At 41.1% G+C, this 26,700-nt stretch overlaps 1 protein-coding gene across 2 annotated transcripts; it reads right to left on the bottom strand.

Moving 5' to 3' along the window:
- Positions 1 to 6,802: 6,802 nt before the first annotated feature.
- On the bottom strand, positions 6,803 to 26,167 carry inpp5ja (inositol polyphosphate-5-phosphatase Ja). 2 transcript variants are annotated; one of them, XM_084687029.1, is made up of 15 exons: positions 26,056 to 26,167; positions 25,885 to 25,970; positions 25,715 to 25,760; positions 23,353 to 24,134; positions 22,807 to 22,914; positions 22,518 to 22,626; positions 22,254 to 22,370; positions 21,018 to 21,193; positions 20,753 to 20,864; positions 11,039 to 11,148; positions 10,689 to 10,899; positions 8,475 to 8,615; positions 8,310 to 8,375; positions 8,050 to 8,154; positions 6,803 to 7,891 (listed from the first exon to the last, which is right to left on the bottom strand). In XM_084687029.1, exons 4-15 carry the CDS (start codon positions 23,964 to 23,966, stop codon positions 7,454 to 7,456), a joined length of 2,307 nt encoding a protein of 768 aa, XP_084543155.1. In that variant the 5' UTR covers positions 23,967 to 24,134; positions 25,715 to 25,760; positions 25,885 to 25,970; positions 26,056 to 26,167; the 3' UTR covers positions 6,803 to 7,453. The 2 variants fall into 2 exon arrangements, with proteins under 2 accessions (XP_084543155.1, XP_084543156.1); XM_084687030.1 differs by lacking the exons at positions 25,715 to 25,760; positions 25,885 to 25,970; positions 26,056 to 26,167 and having other exon boundaries at positions 23,353 to 24,364.
- Between the last annotated feature and the right edge of the window lie 533 nt (positions 26,168 to 26,700).

Genomic DNA, 26,700 nt, shown 5'->3' with positions numbered 1-26,700 from the left:
ATCCTGAAACATTGATAGTATAGACCAAGAGTAACTACCACACCACAAATGGCCCACCATTACCCATAGGTGGCGCTACAGGCCACGCCAAAAAGCACAAATATACAAGGCTTTCTGGAATGGATAGGCTCACCAAGCCCCCTCCCTTCACTTATTGGCTTGAAAAAAAGGCCCATGTGGCTCTTGATGGTATTGCATTTCCGATTTTGTATGCAATGGTAAAAAGGTCTCAAAATCCTGAAACATAGATAGTATAGGCAAAGAAACACTTTAACAAAAAGCCCATGTGGATCTTGTTGGTATTGCTTTTCCGATTTTGTATACAATGGTAAAAAGTTATAAAAATCCTGAAACATTGATAGCATAGACCAAGAGTAACTACCACACCACAAATGGCCCACTATTACCCATAGGTCTTCCCTTGACACACGCGCGGGCTTGGCAAGACGCACACGCAACATTTCAGGAGAGTGTTCCTTGGTCTTTTGCAAAGGCCATGTGGATCTTGATGGTATTGCATTTCAGATTTTGTTTGCCATGGTAAAAAGTTCTCCAAATCCTGAAACATTGATAGTAAAGGCCAAGAGTAACAACAACACTTTAACAAAAGCCCATGTGGATCTTGTTGGTATTGCATTTCCGATTTTGTATGCAATGGTAAAAAGTTAAAAACATCCTGAAACATTGATAGTATAGGCCAAGAGTAACTACCACACCACAAATGGCCCACCATTACCAATAGGTGTCGCTACAGGCCACGCCCTAAAGCACAAAGCACTTCACTTCTTGTGAAGATTAAAGCGCTTCACTTCTTGGCTTGAAATAAAGGCCCTTGTGGATCTTGATGTTATTGCATTTCAGATTTGGTATCCCATTGGAAATTCTGCAGCATTGATTTTTCTATACAGTTACAATTTGTCAAGAATATACATTTTTCAATGGTTCGCAATGCTTTACACGTAAGCCAGTCAAACAAGTTCATATGAAGACTCTTGAGAATGTTTAGTACACAAATCTGAGAAAAAGTTGACTCTAAGATGAAAGGTCGATTTTTGGTGAATCTTTGAAACATGCATGCTTGGCTAATTTCTAGGGAAATTTACAATGAAATGTGTCCCCTGCTCCTCCCCGCGCATGCTCCAAATTCTCAGACACTCATTCTTCCCTTGACACGCGCGGGCTTGGCAAGACACACACGCAACATATCAGGACTGTGTGGGCTGACCAAGCCCCCACTCATTCCTTGAATATCAGCATAGGCCCTTGAGGACCTTGGTGTCATTGCATTTCCTACTTTGTATGCAATAGTAAAAAGGTCTCCAAATCCTGACACATTGACAGTACAGGCCAAGAGTAACTACCACACTTTACCCAAAGCCCATGTGGATCCTGTTGGTATTGCATTTCCGATTTTATATGCAATGGTAAAAAGTTTTTAAAATCCTGAAACATTAATAGTATAGGCCAAGAGTAACTACCACACCACAAATGGCCCACCATTACCCATAGGTGGCGCTACAGGCCACGCCTTAATGCATAAAGATACAAGGCTTTCTGGAATGGATAAGCTCACCAAGCCCCCTTCCTTCACTTACTGGCTTGAAATAAAGGCCCTTGTGGATCTTGATGGTATTGCATTTCAGATTTGGTATGCCATTGGTAATTCTGCAGCATACATTTTTCTATACAGTTACAATTTGTCAAAAATAAACATTTTTCAATGGTTCGCAGTGTTTGGAGGAATCCGCCATTACTGCTTGCAGTTATATTTTGTAATTCTTGTACCATGGGAGTCAATGGCAGCCCCTAGACCCCATCGACAACTTTTTGTGAAATTTGGCACACTCATTAAGGACAGTTTCTTCTATACCTACACCAAGTTTCATGTCTCCCATTAGACCACTCTAGCGCCACCAATGGGTCAAAGTTGGACTTGTGTTTACACACGCAACTTTTGAACCGTATGACTCATTTTCAAAAATGAGGTACCATTGGATTCCCTGGATCAAGCCGAGTTCAACGCACACCATGGCGTTAATTTCCGGTTATATAGATTTCCCGCCATTTCCGGTTTTATCAAAAACCTTTGAAAGCCTACTCCTCCTACAATTTTTGTCATATCTTCTTCAAAATCACCAGAGATGATCTTCAGACCAAGCCTCACAAAAGTTATCAAAGGAATTTTGATCCTCATAACCGTCTGTCCGGTACAGCCAATCAAATTCATCAGAAAAGCCGCCAAACAGGATGTGAAGTCATGTCTCAGCAAATCTTTGAGATATCAACACTAAACTTGGTAGATCGGAGGAAGACACTACAACATGTTACCATGTGCAAAGGCAAATTCATATCTCAAAAAATGATTGATATAAAGCAAATTGAACTTATCGCTAACGCTAAAATTATGCTTTACACATCAGCCATTCAAAAACTGATACTCTGATTCAATCACAAGTTCATATGAAAACTCTTGAGAATGTTCATAACACAAATCTGTGAAAAAGTTGACTGTAAGATGAAAGGTCGATTTTTGGTGAATATTTGAAACATGCTTGCTTGGCTAATTTCTAGGCAAATTTCCAATGAATGTCTCCCTTGCTCCTCCCCGCGCGTGCTCCAAAATCTCACACACACTCAGCCTTCCCTTGACACACGCGCGGCCAAGACGCACACGCAACATTTCAGGAGAGTGTGGGCTGACCAAGCCCCCACTCATTCCTTGGTCTTTAGCAAAGGCCCATGTGGCTCTTGATGGTATTGCATTTCCGATTTTGTATGCAATGGTAAAAAGGTCTCAAATCCTGAAACATTGATAGTGTAGGCCGAGAAACACTTTAACAAAAGCCCATGTGGATCTTGTTGGTATTGCATTTCCGATTTTGTATGCAATGGTAAAAAGTTATAAAAATCCTGAAACATTGATAGTATAGACCAAGAGTAACTACCACACCACAAATGGCCCACCATTACCCATAGGTGGCGTTACAGGCCACGCCAAAAAGCACAAATATACAAGGCTTTCTGGAATGGATAGGCTCACCAAGCCCCCTCCCTTCACTTATTGGCTTGAAAAAAAGGCCCATGTGGCTCTTGATGGTATTGCATTTCCGATTTTGTATGCAATGGTAAAAAGGTCTCAAAATCCTGAAACATAGATAGTATAGGCAAAGAAACACTTTAACAAAAAGCCCATGTGGATCTTGTTGGTATTGCTTTTCCGATTTTGTATACAATGGTAAAAAGTTATAAAAATCCTGAAACATTGATAGTATAGACCAAGAGTAACTACCACACCACAAATGGCCCACTATTACCCATAGGTCTTCCCTTGACACACGCGCGGGCTTGGCAAGACGCACACGCAACATTTCAGGAGAGTGTTCCTTGGTCTTTTGCAAAGGCCATGTGGATCTTGATGGTATTGCATTTCAGATTTTGTTTGCCATGGTAAAAAGTTCTCCAAATCCTGAAACATTGATAGTAAAGGCCAAGAGTAACAACAACACTTTAACAAAAGCCCATGTGGATCTTGTTGGTATTGCATTTCCGATTTTGTATGCAATGGTAAAAAGTTAAAAACATCCTGAAACATTGATAGTATAGGCCAAGAGTAACTACCACACCACAAATGGCCCACCATTACCAATAGGTGTCGCTACAGGCCACGCCCTAAAGCACTTCACTTCTTGTGAAGATTAAAGCGCTTCACTTCTTAGCTTGAAATAAAGGCCCTTGTGGATCTTGATGTTATTGCATTTCAGATTTGGTATCCCATTGGAAATTCTGCAGCATTGATTTTTCTATACAGTTACAATTTGTCAAGAATATACATTTTTCAATGGTTCGCAATGCTTTACACGTAAGCCAGTCAAACAAGTTCATATGAAGACTCTTGAGAATGTTTAGTACACAAATCTGAGAAAAAGTTGACTCTAAGATGAAAGGTCGATTTTTGGTGAATCTTTGAAACATGCATGCTTGGCTAATTTCTAGGGAAATTTACAATGAAATGTGTCCCCTGCTCCTCCCCGCGCATGCTCCAAATTCTCAGACACTCATTCTTCCCTTGACACGCGCGGGCTTGGCAAGACACACACGCAACATATCAGGACTGTGTGGGCTGACCAAGCCCCCACTCATTCCTTGAATATCAGCATAGGCCCTTGAGGACCTTGGTGTCATTGCATTTCCTACTTTGTATGCAATAGTAAAAAGGTCTCCAAATCCTGACACATTGACAGTACAGGCCAAGAGTAACTACCACACTTTACCCAAAGCCCATGTGGATCCTGTTGGTATTGCATTTCCGATTTTATATGCAATGGTAAAAAGTTTTTAAAATCCTGAAACATTAATAGTATAGGCCAAGAGTAACTACCACACCACAAATGGCCCACCATTACCCATAGGTGGCGCTACAGGCCACGCCTTAATGCATAAAGATACAAGGCTTTCTGGAATGGATAAGCTCACCAAGCCCCCTTCCTTCACTTACTGGCTTGAAATAAAGGCCCTTGTGGATCTTGATGGTATTGCATTTCAGATTTGGTATGCCATTGGTAATTCTGCAGCATACATTTTTCTATACAGTTACAATTTGTCAAAAATAAACATTGTTCAATGGTTCGCAGTGTTTGGAGGAATCCGCCATTACTGCTTGCAGTTATATTTATTATTATTATTACACTTCTTCTGTCATTGGAGTCTACGGCAGCCCCTAGAACCGTATGGTAAAGAGTTGTGAAATTTGGCACACTTATTAAGCACAGTCCCCTCTTTATATTCACCAAGTTTCATGTCTCTCATTGGAGCACCCTAGCGCCACCAACTGGTCAAAGTTGGACTTGTGTTTACACACGTAACTTTTGAACCGTATAACCGATTTTCAAAAATGAGGTACCATTGGATTCCCTGGATCAAGACGAGTTCAACACACCCTATGACGTCAATTTCCGGTTATATAGATTTTCCACCATTTTGAATTTTAAGGAAACACCTTTTTTCGCTTCAACTACTTCTATTTTTGTCAAATCTTCCCCAGAATTGGCACACATTATCATCAGACCAACCCTCACAGAAGTTATCAAAGGATATTTGATTTTCAAAACCGTTTGTCCGGTACAGCCAATCAAAATCGGCAACAAAGCAACCAAACAGGAAGTTGGGTCATATCTCAGCTAATCTTTGAGAAATCAACACCAAACTTAATATGATGACTCGAAACCCTCTTCTGAGGCTGTCCAATTAACTTGGTGTCATGTGATCACTGGGCGTGGCCGCAGGAAGCAAAAATGTGTTTTGGCCAATAACTGTTGATTTGTTTGCTTTTATGAAGGGATTCCTTTGTCTCATGATATGTTGGGACATCCCGTGTGTGATACATGATAACTTGTGATAATAGCCGAATTTATCCGGCCGCCATTTTGAATTCATTGAAAAACGTTTTTTCTTTACTCCTCCTACACATGTTGTCCAATCTTCACCAAATTTGGCAGAGAATATCTTCAGACCAAGCCTCACAAAGAGCTTCACATGATTTTTTGATTTTCAGAACCGTTTGCCCGGTACAGGGAGTCAAAATGTGCAATTAAGCCAGCAAACAGGAAGTTGGGTCGTATCTCAGCAAATCTTTGATGGATTCACACCAAACTTGCTGCATGCACTCGGAACCCTGTTCTGAGGATTTCTAAAGTGTTTTATGGGTCATTTGACTGCTTGGCCACCACATTGCTGCTTGCAGCTATATTTATTATTATTACTCTTCTTCTGTCATTGGAGTCTATGGCAGCCCCTAGAACTGTATGGTAAAAAGTTGTGAAATTTGGCACACTTATTAAGCACAGTCCCCTCTTTATATTCACCAAGATTCATTTCTCTCATTGGAGCACTCTAGCGCCACCAACTGGTCAAAGTTGGACACGTAACTTTTGAACCGTGTGACTGATTTTCAAAAATGAGGTACCATTGGATTCCCCTGGTTCAACGCACCCGATGGTGTCAATTTCCAGTTATATCAACAACAACAAAAATTTGCACACATCATCGTCAGAGCAACCCTCATTCAGGCATTACTTTTGTATTTGATTTTCAAAACCGTTTGTCCGGTACAGCCAATCAAAATCAGCAACAAAGCAACCAAACAGGAAATTGGATCAAATCTCAGCAAATCTTTGAGATGTCAACACCAAACTTGCTATTTTGACTTGGAACCCTCTTCTGAGGATGACCACACAATTTGGTGTCATGTGATCACTGGGCGTGGCCGCAGGAAGCAAAAATGTGTTTTGGGCCATTTGTTTGCCTTTATTAAGTGATTCTTTTGTCTCATGATATCTTTGGACATCCCATGTGTGACTCATAATCATTTGTGATAATTGCCGAATTGATGCTGCCGCCATTTTGAATTCATTGAAAAACGTTCTCTACTCCTCCTACACATTTTGTCCAATCTTCACCAATTTTGGCAGGGATTATCTTCAGACCAAGCCTCACCTCACAAAAGCTATGACATGGTTTTTGATTTTCGAAACCGTTTGCCCGCTACAGGCAAATGTGCTGTTAAGCTAGCAAACAGGAAGTTGGGTCGTATCTCAGCAAATCATTGATGGATTCACACCAAACTTGCTGTGTGTACTGAATCACCGCTACGCATCGGGTAGGTTGAACAAATCCCATTCCATTCGCGGGTTAGGAACATCGTATTTTTTCTTTCCTTTTTTCTACTTTTCAACCATGTTGTGACTTGTACTTGTCCTATAAAATATTACCCGGTCTACACAATGTCTGAGAGTATTTTGACCGCTTTATTCCTTATGCCGTGCATGTACAGTCTACTGGTTTCCGGTTCAAGTGCATTTCAATAAAAAAATCCTGCTTATGGCAGTATTAAACATTACACACAGTACCACACCTATATAACTAACAATACAGAGGAAGACAGAAATAATGTGACAGAATACGTTTTTTTATGAAATATGCCTTTACTAATGTGATTCAGATCCAGTCTGAATGTATTAAAACAAACACATTTTCTCACATGAATGACAAAGGTAGCATCCAGCTTTGGTTGTACATGTAACACCATGTCTACATATAAGTCAGTAAAACCACAGGTGGTACAACACATACATGTTAAATGTTTACAATCTGTCATAACTTGTCTCCAAACTACAGTGTTTCTGGGATGCAGTCACTGTGAGCAGTCACGGTAGATGTTTCAGAAAGACTGATGACTGGCAGACTATCAAATAGAATGTTACAAACTGCAGTGTGAGCCATAACTTTATTAGCACAGCAACAGTGTGAGGTCAGATTGGCATCATAATACTTTATGGGACAGCCCTTGATTCTCTCATCATATGATCTTCAATGTCTGTTAGGATTGTGTATCAATTGCAATGCAAGTAATTTTAACAAACACACCTTGTCTTGGTGTATGTTCTTATAAACTGGTCTATCCAACCTTTCCTGCTGGGATGCCCCTGTTGGGGCTGTGTTCCCCTAGTATGGCAGCAATGAGGGCCTCTGGGGCTGTGACCCCACCCCCTGGAGAGACAGGGCTACGCGGACTAAGGGGGCTGATGGAGGGCGATGGCAGTGTATCAGGTGACTTCAGGCGCTCTTTCTTAGCTGCAGCGCAGGGGGAGTGGCTGTGTGAGTGGGCATCTCTGGGGTGGGGACACAGGCTAAGGCCCTGTAGGGATGACAAAGGGGTGGTAGAGAGAGTAGGCACAGCAGGGCTCCGACTACGGCGGTGGCGGCGGTGTTTGCTCATTCCAGGACTGGGGCTGCGGGAGTTTGGAGCGAGCAAGACTAGCGTGCTGTCATCCTCTGAGCTGGCATCTGAGCTATCTGAGCAACACACCGTTGGGCTGCGTACTGGGATCTGGATCTACAGGAGATTGATGAGGTATGACAGATGTTTAAGTTGTTGCGTGTTTTAACAAGAGAAAAGTAGAGAGGTTGACAAATAAATGGACAAGGTGACCGAGTGAGATCAGACAGACAGACAGACAGAAAGACAGATAAAAAAAGATTGAAGAAAGAAACCTTGAAGGCCGATGTCACTCCAACTATACTGTTCATGTTGTTGCTGTAGTAACCAAGTATGTATTCCCCAGCATCCCTGGGTAAGTCTTCCTCTGCAAATATCACCTTGAAGGAAAAAGTAGAGCAATATAAAGTAGAGAGACAAAGTACAGTTCAGTTTGGGACAAAACAGCTTTGTAAATAATATCTAAATCCTAAAATTGAATTATCAAATTTGATTTAAATATCTAACATACTACATGTCTTTTAAATGTATATACCTGTGTCAGATGTTCTCCCTTCACCCACACATAGGCTACATAGTCCTTATGGTGTTTAAATCCAAGCTGTGAGGACAAATCAGAGAGTAGTCTCAATAAATGATAGCAGGGCACTAAATATACCTTATTGAGCTCAATGGTGAAATAAACAAACTATTTTCATACTTTATATATGGCAACCCAGTCCCATGAGCTGCGTTGGTAGGTTGATGCCACAGTGAACCTGACTATAGCTTCAGAAGCGTTAGTCCACTCCCTGTCAACCTTCTCGAAAGCCACCAGGGGAATGTCCACCCTAAAAGGGAACTGGGAGTGACAGAGCATGAGAGACACAAGGAAAAGGGAGACACACATGAAAAGGGACAGCATAGGGACTTACAATGAAGAAAGGCAAAGTTGTGGGATGGTGGTTGTAGTGTGCAATAGACAGCACAGAGAAAACAGATAAGCATTCAACATTAATCAGACCTGCAAACTCCTCAGAGTAAAAAAGATGACAGTGTCGCGGGGGATTTTCATATGCAAACGACACACTTCTGAGCATGACTTAAAGGCCATATTGCAAGTTGAACATCACTGTTGATAAATGGGTACATGAAGCACTCAAGATATGTATATAATTAAAAAGAATCTCTAAATTGTGTCTCTAAATGGTGTTAAAGACCCGTTTTTGGTGTTAGCATTAGCATATTAGCGCAATTTGGTGATGACGCCATGTTGGGGAGACGTGGAGGAGTCAAGGCATAGATATCCATAGACATAATATAGATATCTATGGAAAATAACCTCAGATTAGTACTAGAACTATGACAAATGACTGCAACTCACCAGGACGCTTCACCAACTCCACTCATTCTACTCGGACCATCTAACTACATAAAACATTTACACAATTTCTACAGAATGAAACCACTTAATTTTTTTGGATCAAATATTTATTTTCCTTTTCAAGTTTTCAGCAACAAACAAAACACATAACACAGCCTGTGGCGACCCACCCTCCCTCCCTCCCCCGTCCCCTCACAATTCAGACATATGTAGTTCGATGCCAGGTAACATTATATAAAGTAAAGTAAATAAATATCTAAAAAATTAATAAAAATAAAAATAAGTCCAGAATGAAACACTTTCTGTTATGTACGCTATTGCAGCTTCGTCCAAGATCTCTACAGACCATGCAGTTAATTTAATGCTCAACACTTGAACACAGGGGCAATCTGGGAGAAATTGTAGGGCGTGCGTGGGTTGCAGATGGGTCAGTTTATTATGAAACAAGCCGAACCACCTTTGAAACTAGCTATTCTAACAACGTTGTCACCAGCAGTATTTTTCAGACGGAATTGCAATTCAAACAGTACCATCTGCTAACTGAAAATCTGCAGCCAAACACGTAAATAAACTTGATATTTATTTAGGGGGACATGGCTAATTCAAAAGAAGTTTGCTGGAAGCGATCATTGTCAGTTAAAATAGCCGACCCTTTGGTCTCAGTCTAGAACCCTGCATGGAGGAGCTGCATGTAGAAGCTACGAGCCAGCTAGCCCAGCTGATGTTGCAAGCCAAACTTCACTGAATGTGCCGGAAATGAAACGTTTCTTTTAAGATAAAGTTTACCCTGTGGCATTGAAGACAGCGACACACCACACAAGCTTGAGTTTAAATACATTATTTTATGTGACATTACTTACTGCACATGCAAGTCTTGAATTGCTTAAATGTATGATGCTGCCAGTACACCACGGCACGATAGATTGTACTTAAGCTACTAGTACTGTGCAACAGTCTATCCCATATAGTGCTAGTTCTATCCAGCCTAGCGCATATATGCACGTTGTATCTACTGCGTCGTCTCAGTTAAACTATCAGGGCTTGGAAATACTGCGACTTGCTAAACACACAGCTGCAAGACCAAGTGAAATGTTATATACAGCTAGCAAACTAACGTTAGCTAGCATTGCTAACAACATTGGCTAACTCAACTTCAGTAGGCTATCCTCAGTGCAAGCTGGCCAGTGCAAATAACAGTTGAAGCTGTTAGATTCTGACACAAGTGCTAAGATTCCGTTGTCCAAGAGAAAAAGTGCTAAGATTCCAATTGGCCCAAAGAAATGTCAATTATAAGAATTATTCAATAATGTTTCGCAATTCTAAGCCTGCATGGCATGCAGAAGATGGGCAGCCTACCCCCCCCCCCCAAAAAAAAAGTTATTCACGATTGACCCAACACGTAAAGGACCCAATTGACCAAGAAAACGGCGATTGTCGCCTAAAAGCAACACGTTTGCAGGTCTGATTAATATCAGGCATTATAGAGTAGGTCAGAGGTCAATGGGCAAGGTCAGAGTTCAGGGGCAAGGGGGGGAAAGAAACAGGACTCACATGTAATGCGAAAAGGGCGGAGACTGGCTTATGGTCACTGATGGTGTAGCCCATGTGACTGCGGTAGGCAAGGTGCGTCACCCTGGTAGCCCCACCCAGCCATAAGGTCAGGCCACGCTGAAGAGCAGCATTGTGGGAAGGCACAGGGGATCCAGTGCGACGCCGGCGCCAGAGGATACGGTCTGTCCATGCAGGCTTCCTCTTCTTTCCACTAACAGAAAGGGAGAGACAGAAAGGGAGAGACAGAAAGGAGTGGAGGTGGACGTGGAGTGAGATTGGATACATAGGAAACACTTCATGTTTCCAAAGAAAGGTTCTCACACAACTCCCATTTGTTGGAAATCAAGTACCTGGTGTCATATGTGTGTGTCCCCACATCAAACTTATACGTTGGTGGAAAATTGAGAGGACCTTCATTAAATCCCTCCAAGATAGATTCACTGTTTTTTGCCATGTTGAGCTGTAAATGTGACAAAGACAAAATAAAAGAGACGAGGAAGGGGACAAAGATGACACACCACGTTTTTTTTTTCATGGAAATGTAGGGCTGTTTTGGCAGCCCCTTTGTCACTGGTCACCCAGACACTCGTCTGGGACAGTTGTTGATTTGCATGAATGCTAAAATGACAATCACACCTTGATGACACACCTCTGGAGAGGTGGTCTCAACAGTTGAAGAGGAAGGTGGACAGAGGAAGACTCTGAAATTATCATTAAAAGTTGTGTTCTTGAAAATAAGGTTCTAAACAGCTTTAAATGTCATGTTTGATATGCTTTTGTTTCTTATTTTGTGTGTTACATTCTAGTAATAATTTTAACACTGTAACATGTACATGTACAGGGTTTACAGAGTTTGTGCCTGCAGCAGACCAACATATGAACGTTAGGCGCCTAGTCCTCATTGTGAATACCTTTGTTAACCATTGTTCTGAAGGTATGTTTTGTACTTGATGATATTTCATTATCATTGTATTGATTATCTTGCTATTTAGATAATAAACTATTAATGTGTGCATTTTAAAGTTACTTGTTCTCCTTGAAACGTATCTATCAAGCTACGGCGGTGAAAACTTTGATCTAGTCTGGTTGATGCGGCTAACTGATTATAAACATAGACTTTTGGAGTAGGTTTTAACTTAAGGCCTCTGAGTCACTTACAGTGGATCTCCACGCTCCGAAGGAATTTACCGGAGCCTCTGAGTGATCGATTACATATCCTACTAGGTCTACTATGGTTAAAATCCATATTATAGTAGAGATAAACGACTGTTTAGTGAACACGCATACTTTAGGGTCGGTGCTCTGATCAAGCAGACGATTTTTACCTACGTCAGAGTTTCATGTCATTAACTGTTTAGCGCTCAATGTTACAGGTAACGCACTTGTGCACATTGTCAAAAATTGGAGTCAGATATTAACGAGTCAATTATCTCCCTGAGAATCTAACTAAAGGTGACTTGTGGTTCCCAAGTCAGGGACAAACACCAAGCGCGTCTCTGGCCTTTCGATTCACAGCCTACAGAAATACAACCGCGGTTTATAACCCGATTTTAAATTTTTCTTGTGGTGGTGCGCTTTATATTTCAAATGTTTTTATAACAAAACAACAGTAGAAATACTTTTTTCATGAATGCTATTTAACCCGTTAAGAGTAGCGTTGCACATATGTGATCGTTCGAATGCAGGTCTCACAGCGTGGCCAGTGAAGCCACCTCCCTGAAATTAGTTTTTGCAGGTTGGGATGTCTGGCAGCTAGGATGTGCAAACCGAGGCCTTTGAAATGCTCGAAACCTTTACTCGACAGTGACATCTGCTGGCAGCTACGACTATGGCATACACAACAGTCTTATAGCTAATTCCACAATGTAATTGTAATGGTCCTTGTGGTTGAACTGAATTATTGCCGTCATGCAAAGCAGAGGGTGTGGTATGGAATACAGGTGCAATAGTTTTCACAAAACAATCGGGTCAAATTATGATTTTCGAACTGTTTGAGACGATAAACTCAGTGTAACAACTAAGTTGTTATGTATAGTTGTTATAAATATATTCATATATATATTTATACATCTTGAAGTGGCAGACAAATGATCATGAACAACGAACAGGATTTTGCTAATGGTACACAAGCAACTAATTTTCTCTAACAATCTCTAACTGTCTCTGTCTCTAACTTTCTCAATTTCTCTCAGACTCTCACAATTCTCTCAACCAAGGTCTCACACATTCAAAACTCTTGGTTTTGCCGCCTCATTTTATACCCCGACACGTTAAAGTCTTTTGGAAAGTGCGACACATGTTCCGTTCAAGATCACGTCACAAAACATTCCGAAACAATGGTATTTCATAATGATGTTATCCTGTTTAACTAAACAGATATTCAAATTTAACACAGGCTAAAATACTGTGGCTGGATTTAAACCTACAACCTTATACATTCCAGGTCACTGTCCCAGTCCATTGAGATATTCTCAGTGTTGAATAGGCCTATTGTCAGTTACTGTATAAAAAAGTAAGCCGTTTCTTCTGTGGTAAGAGTTGTTAGATTCAGCCAAAGTTTAAACTATTCAAATGTAATAATATTTTGACATACCAAGGTTAAATTGTTAATGGTACTTCAGAGTGATGTCATCTTGAACCAAATAAGGTTTGGAAACCATCAGTCAAAATGATATTTGATTTATTGACACAAAGATATTGAGGCAATGTGGACATTTACATAAGTACACCCCTTTCAGACATTTTGTATTACATTTCTCATTCCATTTCACCCTATATAAAAACACACCTTACCGAACACTAACCAATCCATGCCGTTTACCTCCCTCCCAGCGCAAGTCACGCCAAACCAGAAATAATGTAGCGGCGCATGACGTTTAGATGTCGACCAAATGTTGCCTCCCACAATCAAAACACATTAATCGCAACACTGTTTCCGGAATTCCTCAATGATTGCTTGAAGACCGCTTTCCAGTCAATATACAATCAAGAATAAGCTCATTGACAATAGCTCTATGGCACAGTCCATGATCAACTCCTTGCAAATATAACTGTACAATGGCCGACTCTCACTTGCCATTAAACCACATGCGCTCTAACAATCACGGCTGATAAGACTTAAAATTGTGTAAATTGTGAAATGTGAATTGTGAAAAATCAACATAGGGGAAACACTGCTGTGTTATGGTTGTTTGATTTAAACAACTTGCTTAATGAATTAAATGGCCGTTAAATGTCAAATCCAACTATAAATGTATAAAAGAGAGAGTTCCAATCAAATCTGAATTATTTTTTAACCAAGAGGTTTAAAAGACAACCTTTGCCTTAACTGACATGCACCAACTCAGAGAACTGAGTTTCAACATCCATTTACACATTTTGTCTCTATTTTTTACTCTACTCTTAAGGCATAGCTATGTTTAACTTAATGTCTGCACCTCTCTGTCACCAACTGTCTCTGGAGTGGGGTGTGGGGGCTTCACAGGGTGTCTACAGGTTTAAACAAGTTAAATTTAAGACTTTTTAATAACCCTTCCAATTGAAATTAAAGACCGCATTTACAATGAAAATACAAATCATAAGTGGAAATATACAGTAATCTTCCCACACTGATGTCTGTTCAATATGAACAGTATGGTAAAATGACAACAATTGGTTGAATTTAAGAACATTGACTAAATGTGTGTAATACGAAAGGATAACACAAAAATTGAATTGCTGTCCTAAATTATAATTTTTTATTACACAATGGTGGAGCAGAAACTAGCAATTCCATGAGCCCCATGGAAACAAAGGCAAATGTGTGAGACTGATGTGGGGCACAAATCATCCAAGAAGCAGTACTTCTCGAGTGGTTTTTATTCAGATGACTAATCATTGGATTCAGGTCAAAAGTCTATAACTTGAACTGGTTTCATTACGTAAGACACTAAAGGTCAGCAGCTTGGCATGCTGGGACTAGGGATGGAGATTTGAACTGATTTCACTATTCGAATAGTATCCGAAATTATTTTCGAATATCCGGATAATCTATTTTATTAATGTGGTTCTGTTATGTAATTAGCCTGACGTGACGCAAAGCATACAGTAAACACATGAACCACCACACATTCTGGCAATAATTGGGACTGTTAAACTATTAGATTAAAAAAGGGTTGAATAAAGAAAACAAATGAAAGATCCATTTATTAACATGACGAAAAGACAATGAACTTGAAAAAACGCTGCGTCTTCAGCCTATAGGCTCTTAATTTGTCGGAAAAGCGATTAGCCTATTATTATGTGAAATAAAAAGTAGGCAACATTGGACTAAATTAAACACATTGGATATCCTCCATAAAAACGAAAGACACACAGAGAAATATTGCATATTAACTTGGATATTAACTTGGAACCGGAATCCTAGGATACGGTGCGCCACCACACATTGCGAACATAAACAGACAATTACGCTAGCTCTACATGGCTACTGGTAAGAAAATAAATAAGCCACAACTGCATCAGCCATACGCATTTTTATTCCGGAGAATTAGCATGTAAACATGCTCAGGGGAGAGGCTAGTACGGAGTCGATTTACGAGCAGGCCGGCGTAGAAAAGACTGCAGGAACTGAGGTTGTTGCGTGGTACTGCTTAGCCAGGACACTATGCTTCTTGTAGCGCCAAATGAAATGAAAGGAGACTCGCAGCAGAACGCAGGCGTTCATAAGTATTCGAAAAAAGTATTTGAATACTAACTTACTTTAGGATATCCGGATATTCGATTAACCACGCCCATCCCTAGCTGGGACATGGGAAGGATGAACAATTTAGACTTTCATCAAAGTAAAAAATGCTGGTTTGTCCTTTTTCATGAATGACCTAAAAAAAGCAGTCTGCAGAGCAGCTGTGTCTGTGGGGTGACTGTCTGTCTCTGGAGGGCTGGCAGGCAGGGGCAAGCAGGGCCTGCAGGCAGGCAATCAGGACAGGCCAGCTGGATGAAGCTGTCCTGGGGTCAGGGCTGAAGAAAAGCTGTCCAGCTAGAGAGGGGTAGTCCAGCAAGGGATCTGTTTTTCTCTCAGCATCCTCTGTTGAACTCTGTTGAGCAGGCCTCTGCATGACCCTCCAGACCTGTAAAAGTGAAGAAAGGATCCATGTCATTTGTGAAAAATTAAGCTTTTTAAATCTACACTTGACATAAACTACAGTTTTGACTGTGAAAAGCAGTGGCATTACTTGAACTTGAATCCAAATGTGTTGAACTGATGGAGATCTGGCCATGCAAAGTCACTCCAAACATTTGGCTCGATTCCAGGCTCTGGCAAGAGTATTTAGCTCTAAACTGGTCAATATACACCTCTGACCAAAGACCAGCTCGACCTTTGCCTGTAAACAGTGATTCTGACTGTCAGAGACCTTTAAATAGGCTGACCGAGTGAAACTTGCCTGGCTAATGTAGGTTGCTTTCTCAGGAAAATGACAAATGAAATAGGCTTGTTTTGAAAGATCCTATATACTGGCTATCTTCAGCAGACACTTGTCTTCAAAAAGCAGTCCTCCCTGACGTTTTAGGACAAGAATTTAGTGAATTACGATAATGTTCACACACTGCCAGTGAGTGAGCGAGCCAAGTTTGTCACTGAGGCTAAGTCAAAACAATGTACGCAGTCTCACTCCACTTGCAAGTTTTCCACATATCACAAAAATAATCGGATCATCTGGCTACAAGCATAATTCCTACATCTCCTAAAGGCTTCCCTCCTCGAGGTTTGGTAACAAACACATTTTTGGTGTCGACCGAACTGTAAAATGGTGAACTTATGAACATGACGCGACCAAAACATGGCTGCCGCCTAAGCCTATGCGGTCTCCCTGGCGCATGGGCTTATTACAAAGACTTTCATGACCCAAATCTAAATTCTGAGCCGACAGGTCTTTGGGGAATCGCTTGTTCTCCTAAAAGCTCCATTCCATCCTTTTGATGAATTCGCCGAGATGCTACATGATTCACTAATTACACAGAGGGAAAAAGCTAGCTACATTTCGAGTTCGGGTTTCCGTCACTTCAAACTCATGAGCTAAAGGTCTCAAAGTGCTCAAACCTTCACCATAATTCAAGAGTAGTGTACTTTCACGAACCCAATCATTAATTCTAGCTTAAAATGTGTAAAAATAGGACTTACCGAACGTGGCTGCCTCCAACACGGCTATCAGGCGATTCCAGTTGAAAACAACGATGGCCGCCGAAAAATAATTTATATTCGTAACGGCATCTGCGATTGTAAGCGAAGTGAAACAGGAGCTAAAGACCAAGGGTGGGGGCTTGGTCAGCACATCATTTCTAGAAAGGATGTGTGTGCTTCTTGCCAAGCTTGCGCGTATGTCAAGTAGGTTGACCACCTGTTCCTCTTTGCGCTGTATTGTACAGCATTTTCTATATGCGACGTGCGCAACAAGGGGTGAAAATGCTGTGTGACACTAGCAAAGCGGGACAGGTGGTCATCCTTGTGTCAAGGAGCAGGATGAGCCTGTGAGAATTTGGAGCGCACGCTGTGGAGCAATTCAGTTTAATTCAATCATATATAGACATACCAAGGTAAAATTGTTTATGGTACTTCAGAGTGATGTCGTCTTGAACCCTATTAGGTTTGAAAAACCATGACTCCAAATTATTAGATTTATTAACACAAAGATATTGAGGCAATGTGGACATTTACATAAATACACTTCTTTCAGCCATTTTGTATAGCATTTCTTATTAAATTTGACCCTTTATAAAAACATGTATTCTACACATCTGTAACAAATTTCAAGTCGATTGGATCTATGGTTCATGAGGAGAAGGGTTTTGAAGGGTTTTTTTGTTGTTGAAATTTGGACAGTACAAGAAAATTCATAAGTCTGACAATATGGGTCTTTGAGGCTTTTTTGTTCCCCATGAGAAATAAGGCATGTACACTAATTTTCAGGCATTTTGGAGTAATGGGGCGCTGGGGAAATCACATAGACTTTGGGCGTGTTTTATAGCGCCACCTATGGGCGCACATGGGCCACTAGCCATCTGGGAGTAATGAGTGAGCTGTTGTATCATTGGGCCCAATTGGAAAAAATCGGGTCCAGGACTTTTTGAGCTATTGGGCCATTTAGTGGAGAAATATAATAATAAGAAAAGTACTAACAAAAACAGTAGGTTCCCTCCTACCGGAGGAACCCTAATAATAGGAATACTAACAAAAACAATAGGTTCCCTCCTACCGGAGGTACCCTAATAAGAATACTAACAAAAACAGTAGGTTCCCTCCTACCGGAGAAACCCTAATAATATAACTAATAAAAGTTGTAAAACCCTTCTGAGATAACATTTGTTTAATACTTTGGTAAAAAGGTAGGTTTTAAGCTGTCTTTTAAAAATATCTAGCGTATTTGCTTCCCTATTATTTATGGGTAATTTGTAATAGTTTGGGGGCGTAATTGGCAAAGGCTGCATCACCAATCTTCTTATGACTGCTTCCGGTGACCTCTAATCTGCATTTGATGATCACAATGTTCTAGCTGGTGTGTCGTTTATAACAGAGTTAGCAATGTAGCTAGGTCCTTGTCCGTGTAGAGCTTTGTATGTGAGGAATAGGACCTCAAAGTCAATTCTGAAGGTAACAGGGAGCCAGTGTAAAGTAGCTAGGACAGGACTAATGTGTTCTCTCCTTTTAGTTTTGGTTAATAATCTATCTGTAGAATTTTGAATGAGCTGTAGTCTTTCAGTGGTTTTCTTGTGAAGACCAGCGAAAAGTGCATTACAGTAGTCCAGCCGGCTGGATATAAAAGCATGAATTAACTTCTCTGCATCATTTTGGTTTATGAATGGTCGTACCTTCGCTATATTCCTCAGGTGAAAGAAAGCAGTTTTGGTCACTTTATTAATGTGAGAGTTGAAATTAAAATCTGAGTCCAGGATTACACCGAGACTTGTCACCTCTGGTTTAAGCCAGGGGGTTAAACCTCCTAGATTCTTAATAAGCATCTCTCTTGGATTTGGGGCCACATAGTAGGACTTCAGTTTTGTCTTCATTTAATTTAAGAAAGTTTTGTCTTCATTTAATTTAAGAAAGTTATCATTCATCCATTTGTTTATTGCCAACAGGCAGCTGGTAATGGAATTGATGGCCGTTGCATCGTTGGGTTCAGTGGATATATATAGTTGTGTGTCATCCGGACTGCATAGCTTTGGAAATTCATGTTATGTTCTCTGATTATGTCACCGAGTGGTAACATATAAAGAGAAAAAAGTAATGGACCGAGGCAGCTTCCTTGAACAACCCCGTATCAGTTCTCATGTTTCTTGGACCTATGGTCTCCTAAACTAACATAAAACTTCCTTTCTGTGATATATGATTTCATCCAGTTCAGAACACTATCTGTGAAACCAATAAGCTTTTCCAGTCTATTGATTAGGATGTCGTGATCAATGGTATCAAATGCTGCACTGATATCTAACAGGATAAGGATAGAGACTTTATTTGCATAAGAGTTTAGTCTGAGGTCGCTAATTATTTTGGTAGAGCAGTTTCAGTACTGTGATATTTCCTGAAACCTGACTGCGAGACTTCCAGAATGTTACTTCAAGAAAATAATTTAATTGGACTAAAACTATCTTTTCCAGTACTTTATTAATAAATGGAAGGTTTGATATTGGTCTGTAATTTGCATGTAGACTGTTATCCAATTTGGGTTTCTTCTTTAATAGGGGCTTTACAACAGCTGTTTTGAAGGCATCTGGGAAGACGCCAGTTCTAAGGGATGTGTTTATAATCTCTAGCATTGGACCTGAGACACTATCAAACACTCGCTTAAAGAGTGTTGTGGGTATAGGATCAATATCTGAGGTTGTGGAGTTAGAGTCGCTGACAATTTTGGAAAGTTTACTAAGTGTGATACAGGTAAATGTGCTCATGGTTATGTTGCAGAATCTACTGATGTCAGTTTCGACCCCACTATTACTAGTACTAGCTCTGATCAAAGTTATTTTGTTCTTGTAGAACAAAGCAAGCTCTTCACATTTAACTGCGGAGGATGGAGGGGGGGCAGGGACAGTGTTTAACAATTGGTCAATGGTGGAGAAAAGAACTGGAATTTCAGCATTTTCTGTAATAATGTATGAGAAATAGTCTCTCCTCGCTACACGGATGGTTTTGTTATAGGTGGTTAGTGTATCTTTGTAGATATTGTAGTGGAAAGTGATCTTTGTTTTCCTCAATTTTATCTCTTGCACAGCATTTTCTTTTTGTTTCACTAACATTTTTATTTCTCAGCCATAGGGAGGTTCTGCTTGTGCACTTCTTTTTGGTTTTCAGTGGTGCAACAGAGTCTAACACAGTTAATAGTGCATCATTGAGGTTCTCTACCATTTAATTCAGAGAGCAATCATGATTAGTTGGCTCATATAGAGCAAATTGTTCAGAAAATGTAATCATAGCTGTATCATCTAAATATCTTCTTTGGACTTATTTTGTGGTTTTTGTTGGAATGTGTCAAGACAGTATCGACAGCGTAGTACCGAGCGGTCCATCACTACTGCTAGCATGGTAGTAGCATTGCTACGAGTAATATGCTAGCTAACCTAGTCCGGAAGTTAACTAAAGCTAGCTAGCTACCGTTTCAGAAAAATAACTTGCGCTTTGGGGGCCGTCGAAAATATTTAGAACTAACACGTCTAAAGGTAAATATTAGTTAATTCCGGGCATACATTACATACGCACTTACTTTCGTTTTCGAATTGTGTTACACAACGGCATGCTGTAACCTACTGCCTATACTTGTGCATTGCTTGGTATCATTGTTCTCGTGTCAAGTGAGGTATATATTCCAGTGCAGTTTATTATCAGATTTACAAACAAAGTTCCCATTCGGGTTGGGTGTGGTTTATACAAAATGCGGCTTATTTTCAGAAAAATACTGCAATGTATTTGTGGTGTGATAGCGTCCTCTATAGACACCCAATTGTCACCATCTGTCACTTCTCCTTGATGACATCCAGAACATTTCCATTGTCCTTGGTTATTGACAATTGATTAAACTGCACAGTTTTCTCACCTGGTCTCTCTCCCACAGCAGGGGGAGTTTATTGCTATCAATAGCACTCTTTACCACGTGAATGTCATAGTCTTCGATACGGAAGTTAAGGTCCCCAAACCAGAACACCACACTGGAAACAGAACACAGACATTTATTTGAGCCTTTCAGAAGCCAACAGTATGAAAACCCATTCTTCCCTCGAATGAACATAATGACCACAATAAATAAATGTTTCCATTGCATTACATTTAAACCCTGGCTCCCTTCCCTATCACCCACTCACTCATGGTCCAGCACACCGGTGGCAGTGCCGCCCTCAAACTGCTGCTGCTGCAGGATACTCTCAAAGTCCTCCATACGCTGCTCCAGGTTCCGCATATGGGCTGGCAGGTGACAGTTGAGGAAGCACACTGGGTGGCCGAACATTGCCATCCTCGCACTGACACCCCCCTTATTTCCCTGTGGATGGGGAGAAAAGTCAAAACGGAAACTAATTCTGTCTAGCGGGAGTCAGATGGCTGAGCGGTTAGGGAATCGGGCTATTAATCAGAAGGTTGCCGGTTCGATTCCCAGGCAGTGAAAAATTACGTTACGTCCTTGGGCAAGGCACTTCTCCCTACTTGCCTCGGGGAGAATGTCCCTGTAATTACTGTAAGTTGCTCTGGATAAGAGTGTCTGCCAAATGACTAAATGTAAATGTCTAAGTCAAGCTGCAATGTTCTGTAAATCCATTCAACCTTTTTAAAATGACCAGTGTTTGTGGACCAAGCATGGTATGGAGTGACACACGTGTGTGAGAATGTAGTCTTTTGATTGCAGTGATTCACATACAGGTGCATACAGGTCTAATTTGTTTGCATTTTCTCAAATTGTTTTGGTGAGCTAGGCTACTACTGATTCAATGAGCTTCTGTAGACGCAAGGCAGACCATAAAAGCCACTTGGTTTGATTGCTGGCAAGCTTTTAATTGTGTTTTAGGACCAAAATGCAAATATGCATCAAATTAAAGTGATTGGAGCAAAATTATTGTATATTTGCATTTTCCTTGTGTATAGTGCTGCTAGTAATGCAGTCTGAACCTGGTTAATTGGCCATGTATCAGAAGCATCACCCATTTCAAGATGACCCCTCAGCTGACTATATTGGAAATTGGAGGACTGAGTTTAGCAGGCTCTGTATCCGAGCTCCAGACAGCCAGACAGCCCTGCTGCTGCACTGACCTCAGAGAGGAGACTGCACCGGGAGCCCATAGTGATGTTGACATCAACACGGTGAGGAAGGTCACAAACTTGTGCGTACTCACACATCACACGCACATATGACAAGCAAAAGCACACGTATATTTTTCACACACACATTCATGCTACTTCTATTATTTCTTTCATCTCCCTGTCTGGCATTTCAACATAGTCCAATCAATCAATTCTAATACAATCTGCATTTGAAAGGAAGTGTTTGGTTTCTGAGTGTATTGATAGGCTACTGTTTTATAGTAAGGACTTGCGGGGGTGACACCTACCCAGTATCCCCCAAGACCGGTGCGTGTGCTCTCTGTCTGCACACCTTGCAGAAATGGAAGATGGCAGAATTTAGAGAAGACCAGCAACAGCACCCCCTGCATACGCTGGGAGGCCACCTGAAGAGATAGAGACAGAAAAGGGGCATGAGAAGCAAAGAGAGACAAACCGAAAGAGTCACTCAACCCATCAGCCACAGTCTACATTGAGATCTAAACCAAGTACAACATGCTATTGAGACAGACTTGGATTAACCATTTACTGACCAGCACATATCCATAGCAACTAAGTGTGTCCATACAGAGCTCACTCCACTGATCTGTGAACAGGGCATCCTTCAAACGCTTGTTTATCATGGAGTTCACTTCCTGTAGCCTGGGTGAAGGTAAAGAGAGGAGAAAAACTCAATTGATTTTTATCTTAATTTTGCAGAAGTAGGAATGACTGTGAAAGATACATTGAAGCAGCTGGGAGAGGGTAGATTTAAGTGAAAGTAGAGAGATGATTGAGGGGACACATCCAAAGCTGAACCTCAGGTGGGGAGGAGATGCTCACCCAATGATAAACATGTCTACGTTACAGTCAGCAGCGCTTGGCCCAAACAGGGATGTAATGTCATCTGGGGGCACGGCGGAACCTACGTTCCATGTCACAATATGGATCCTATCAGAGTGCAAGAGGAGTATAAACATATGATTTACATACAAAATCTAAATATAGTGCCACTACAGCATCTTGGTGTACATCTATGGCTCAGGTATTTTGGCACAGGAGTGACAAGAAAAACAAGCATTTTTCATGACAAGTAAAACGCTGTCTGAGGACTTTGGCATATAAAATGTGTTTAATGTATTGAATGAAACTGAATGTATTGTATGAAGTATGATTCATATGACACACTGATTTACGTCAACCATGCTCTGATGCAAATTAATGCTATCACAGGTTTCTGCTCTACCTTTTTTATATGCCAGGGATGAGTAAGGAGAGAACTATCTCCATGGAGACAACTCAACATGCTACTCAACTATGATGTGGTAGGTGAAAAGAAACATAAAAACATGTATGCAGGTCAATTACATTATTGGTTATTTGTCTTACTTGAAGCCCTCTGATTCCTTGCATGTCTCAACCTGTGGTTGGTTCTCCACTAAGGCCCCTCCAACGAACTTCTGTGGCTGAGGACTTAGTCTCGCTTTGGGACTGAGACTAGATGGTGGGGTAGGGTTAGGAGGAGGCTGAGCCAGGCTTGCCTGAGGGCTTAGGTAAGGCTGTACAGAGTAAGGCTGGCGGCTGAGAGGACTCTGAGGGCTGTGAGGCAGCTGAGAAGGCTCTGTAAGGGACTGGGAGATTGGGCTATGTGGATCTGTAACAAAAGCTGGGATGGAAGGCTTCTCCTTGACATAAGCTTCAGGGATTCTGGAGGTCTTCCCTGCAAGTTTGTTCCCCAGTGCAGTAGGCCTCGGGCGACTGATATTAAGTGGCAGAGCAGAAGTGGACCCTGTATTCACCAGCTCTGATTGCACGTGGTCTGACACCTGGGAGTATAAACCTGCAGCCTGCATTGAACTCACACCAGGGATTTTCCCCCAAGCTCCTGTGGGGCAGACAACGGGGGCTACGTGGGCCGTTTGTCGCCCATGTGTATTCTGCACAGGCTGTCCAGAATGTATTGTAGTGTCTGAGGTACTTTGGTCCTGCTGCATCTGATCCATCAACCTGGGGGAGAGGAAAATTTATACTGAGAGAAAGATTTGGGCAGACCTCAGGGTGCCTACAGGGAACCAAAACAGAATGAGATAAGTAACTTGTACTTGTTTTGTCCTTCAAAGCACTCCTTCCTTTGGTCACAGACAGTTTACATTCATCACCAGGTCCAGTGGCTGAGGGGAGGTTGAGGTAGGTGAGAATGAGAGGGACTGCCTGCCTACTAATGATAATAATTCATGTCATTCATTACTTCCATCATTTATTCTTCTTGTTAAAACAAAATGTTATAAACTAACCATCAACAGACATGTAGCTTAGTTTTCCTACCAAAAAATTAGCATGTGATAACGGGCTGGTTGTCTGGTAGGCAAGCTAGCCGTCTGATTATTTAGGCTAAACGTGGCAAACTGATCCTGGATGAAGATTTTAATAGATTTCATAAAACATGATGATTGTTTGTTTGTTATGCATTTCTACAACTTACAACTCACCTTTTCTGACCACATCAAAGCAGTTTTTTTTAGACACAGAATAAAACAACCGTGACCGTCTCTTAACTGCAAGAAAATGCAGGCCAGGCTCAGGTGGCGGTTGCGTGCAGTACCCCAGAGTAAACAGAGTAGGGGGCATACCCCCTCCCCCTTATGACTTCCACTCTCGTAGCGCATAGGCTTATCGGTTGGAAGTGAATAACGCTACTTTATGAAATCGGATGGCGATTTTTAAAATCTAGGTCTACATGAAATTCTGCAGCTGTTTAGATTCACTACTATTTATTTATTTTCCTCGGAGGGGCACCTTGACTCGAGGAGGGCAAAAGGGCAGTTGCCCGGGCAACCTTAGCCATAGCCTGTGCACGTCTCTGTCACTGATGTCATTACACCAATCCATTCAGGCAAGCATTGAGGATCAACCATTTTGGACCCTCTTTCTACCCCCACCCTGGTCTTATTTTCTGTTGCTTAGCAACAACTTTAGCCCTACCCCCATACCGAGCCTCTTTCCCTGATGACCCCATAATTCTTCAGGTCTTCTTTTTCAGTAACATTGACTTATTGGCATGTTTGAGTTTGCAAATCTCTATGATGTGGCAATAAATGGATTAAGGAAAATCTGTCTCTCCCACTAATGCAACCAACACATTCCCTTCAAAATCACCACAGTAACAGAAGGCAAGACAATGTATGCATACACTACAATGTCAACAGATTTGTCATATCAATGCATAACAAGAAAATCCCAGGATGCCAGGCATTTGACTGCTCACTTACCAACCATATTGTCTGTCTCCCCCAACTCAAAAATAAAATACTCTATGCTTTTAATTTATTTATGATTTAGATCCACTGGAAACTGATGGGCACGTGACCAGTCACCACTCACTTAATGCAGAGCTTAAGACAAGGCCTATATGTATAGTGGCTGTGTTCCTACATTACATATCCCAAAGGGTTAGAGTATGCTACAGTTAAAAGGGAAAGAGCCTGACCACACGTTGCCATTTGCGATTGCATACCAGCAAAAACAACAACAAAAAAGCACATCTGAACATCTGTTACAACTCAGAAATTCAGCAGGTCTAACTGAATATGTAATGTTAATCTATTAATTTCTATCACCCAGGTTTTGATGACTAATTAGATGCTGAAATATCTATAATTAATCAAAAATTAAACGGGTTTCCGATTACAAACTGGTGTGTGTCAGCGCTATACAATGCGGACTACAAAAGTCTACGTCATATAGAATTTACCTTTCATTCGTGGCAAGGTGAAACGTTTCGCCGGTGCACGAGAATACTATATCTCAGATAAAAGAATAGAAAACATAATAAAACTTAAAGGAATTTGGCAGATTTTGATCAAAATAGCGTCATAATTTTGATGGTTCCATTTCCTAAATCAATGTAACAGCTTACCGTACCGGTATTGCAAGGATAGCAACTGTGCAAAGATGTAGCCTAAAACGTCTGTACCATGGACAGCGAATAAGAATCCGTCACGCTCGACCTGTCACGGAAAGAACAATTGATCTTCAACGAAGCGTTGCACTTTATGCTCCCAAGTTTCCTTACAGGGTAAATATGCGACAAACCTTCAAAATATGCCCTCTGGTAGCTTGACGTTCTCGCCTAATGAGTGTCTGCCATGCAGCCTAGTTTAACGGGACAGCTGTCGAGCATGCTGCTTTCAGGGTGGGAACTGGCTGTCGCAAAAAAAGGAAAACGCACACCTTGGCGAAAGTAGGATCTCATCCTCCAACCAAGTCCGGTCAGGTCACCACAAACAAACCAAGCAGCTGTCGTATCAATGACGTTTTAATCCCAGAACGTACTCACCGGCGAATCGAGAATTAAAATGTCAGGCAGTACGGTGTTCATTTTAGGACATCTTCAGATCTCAGACTCAGGTGTCAGACTCAAACGAAAAGGCATCAGGTCTCGGATGAAAAGGCAAGGCCGGATTATAGTGATGGGAAGTTCGGATCATTTTATTGATTAGGTTCTATGAATCTTGTTCAGTAAAATGAACGAATCTTTTTTCGTGTCATTCGTTCATTCCGTCAACTGCTATCCGTCAACTGCAAACACGTATCATATTCTCATGTAGGTTAGTGCATGACATATGTGTAACCCAGGTAAAATAATGGACCAATTAAAAGCAAAACTATATAAAAGTAAATATGTATATAATGGGTAAAAATATTATAAATGTGTCCAAAACTGAAATTAATAATAAC

The sequence above is a fragment of the Hypomesus nipponensis genome, chromosome 22 (genome assembly GCF_054491055.1).
Source record: "Hypomesus nipponensis isolate SF chromosome 22, ASM5449105v1, whole genome shotgun sequence".
Classification (NCBI taxonomy): domain Eukaryota; kingdom Metazoa; phylum Chordata; class Actinopteri; order Osmeriformes; family Osmeridae; genus Hypomesus; species Hypomesus nipponensis.
This window is presented reverse-complemented; position numbering and strand designations above follow the sequence as displayed.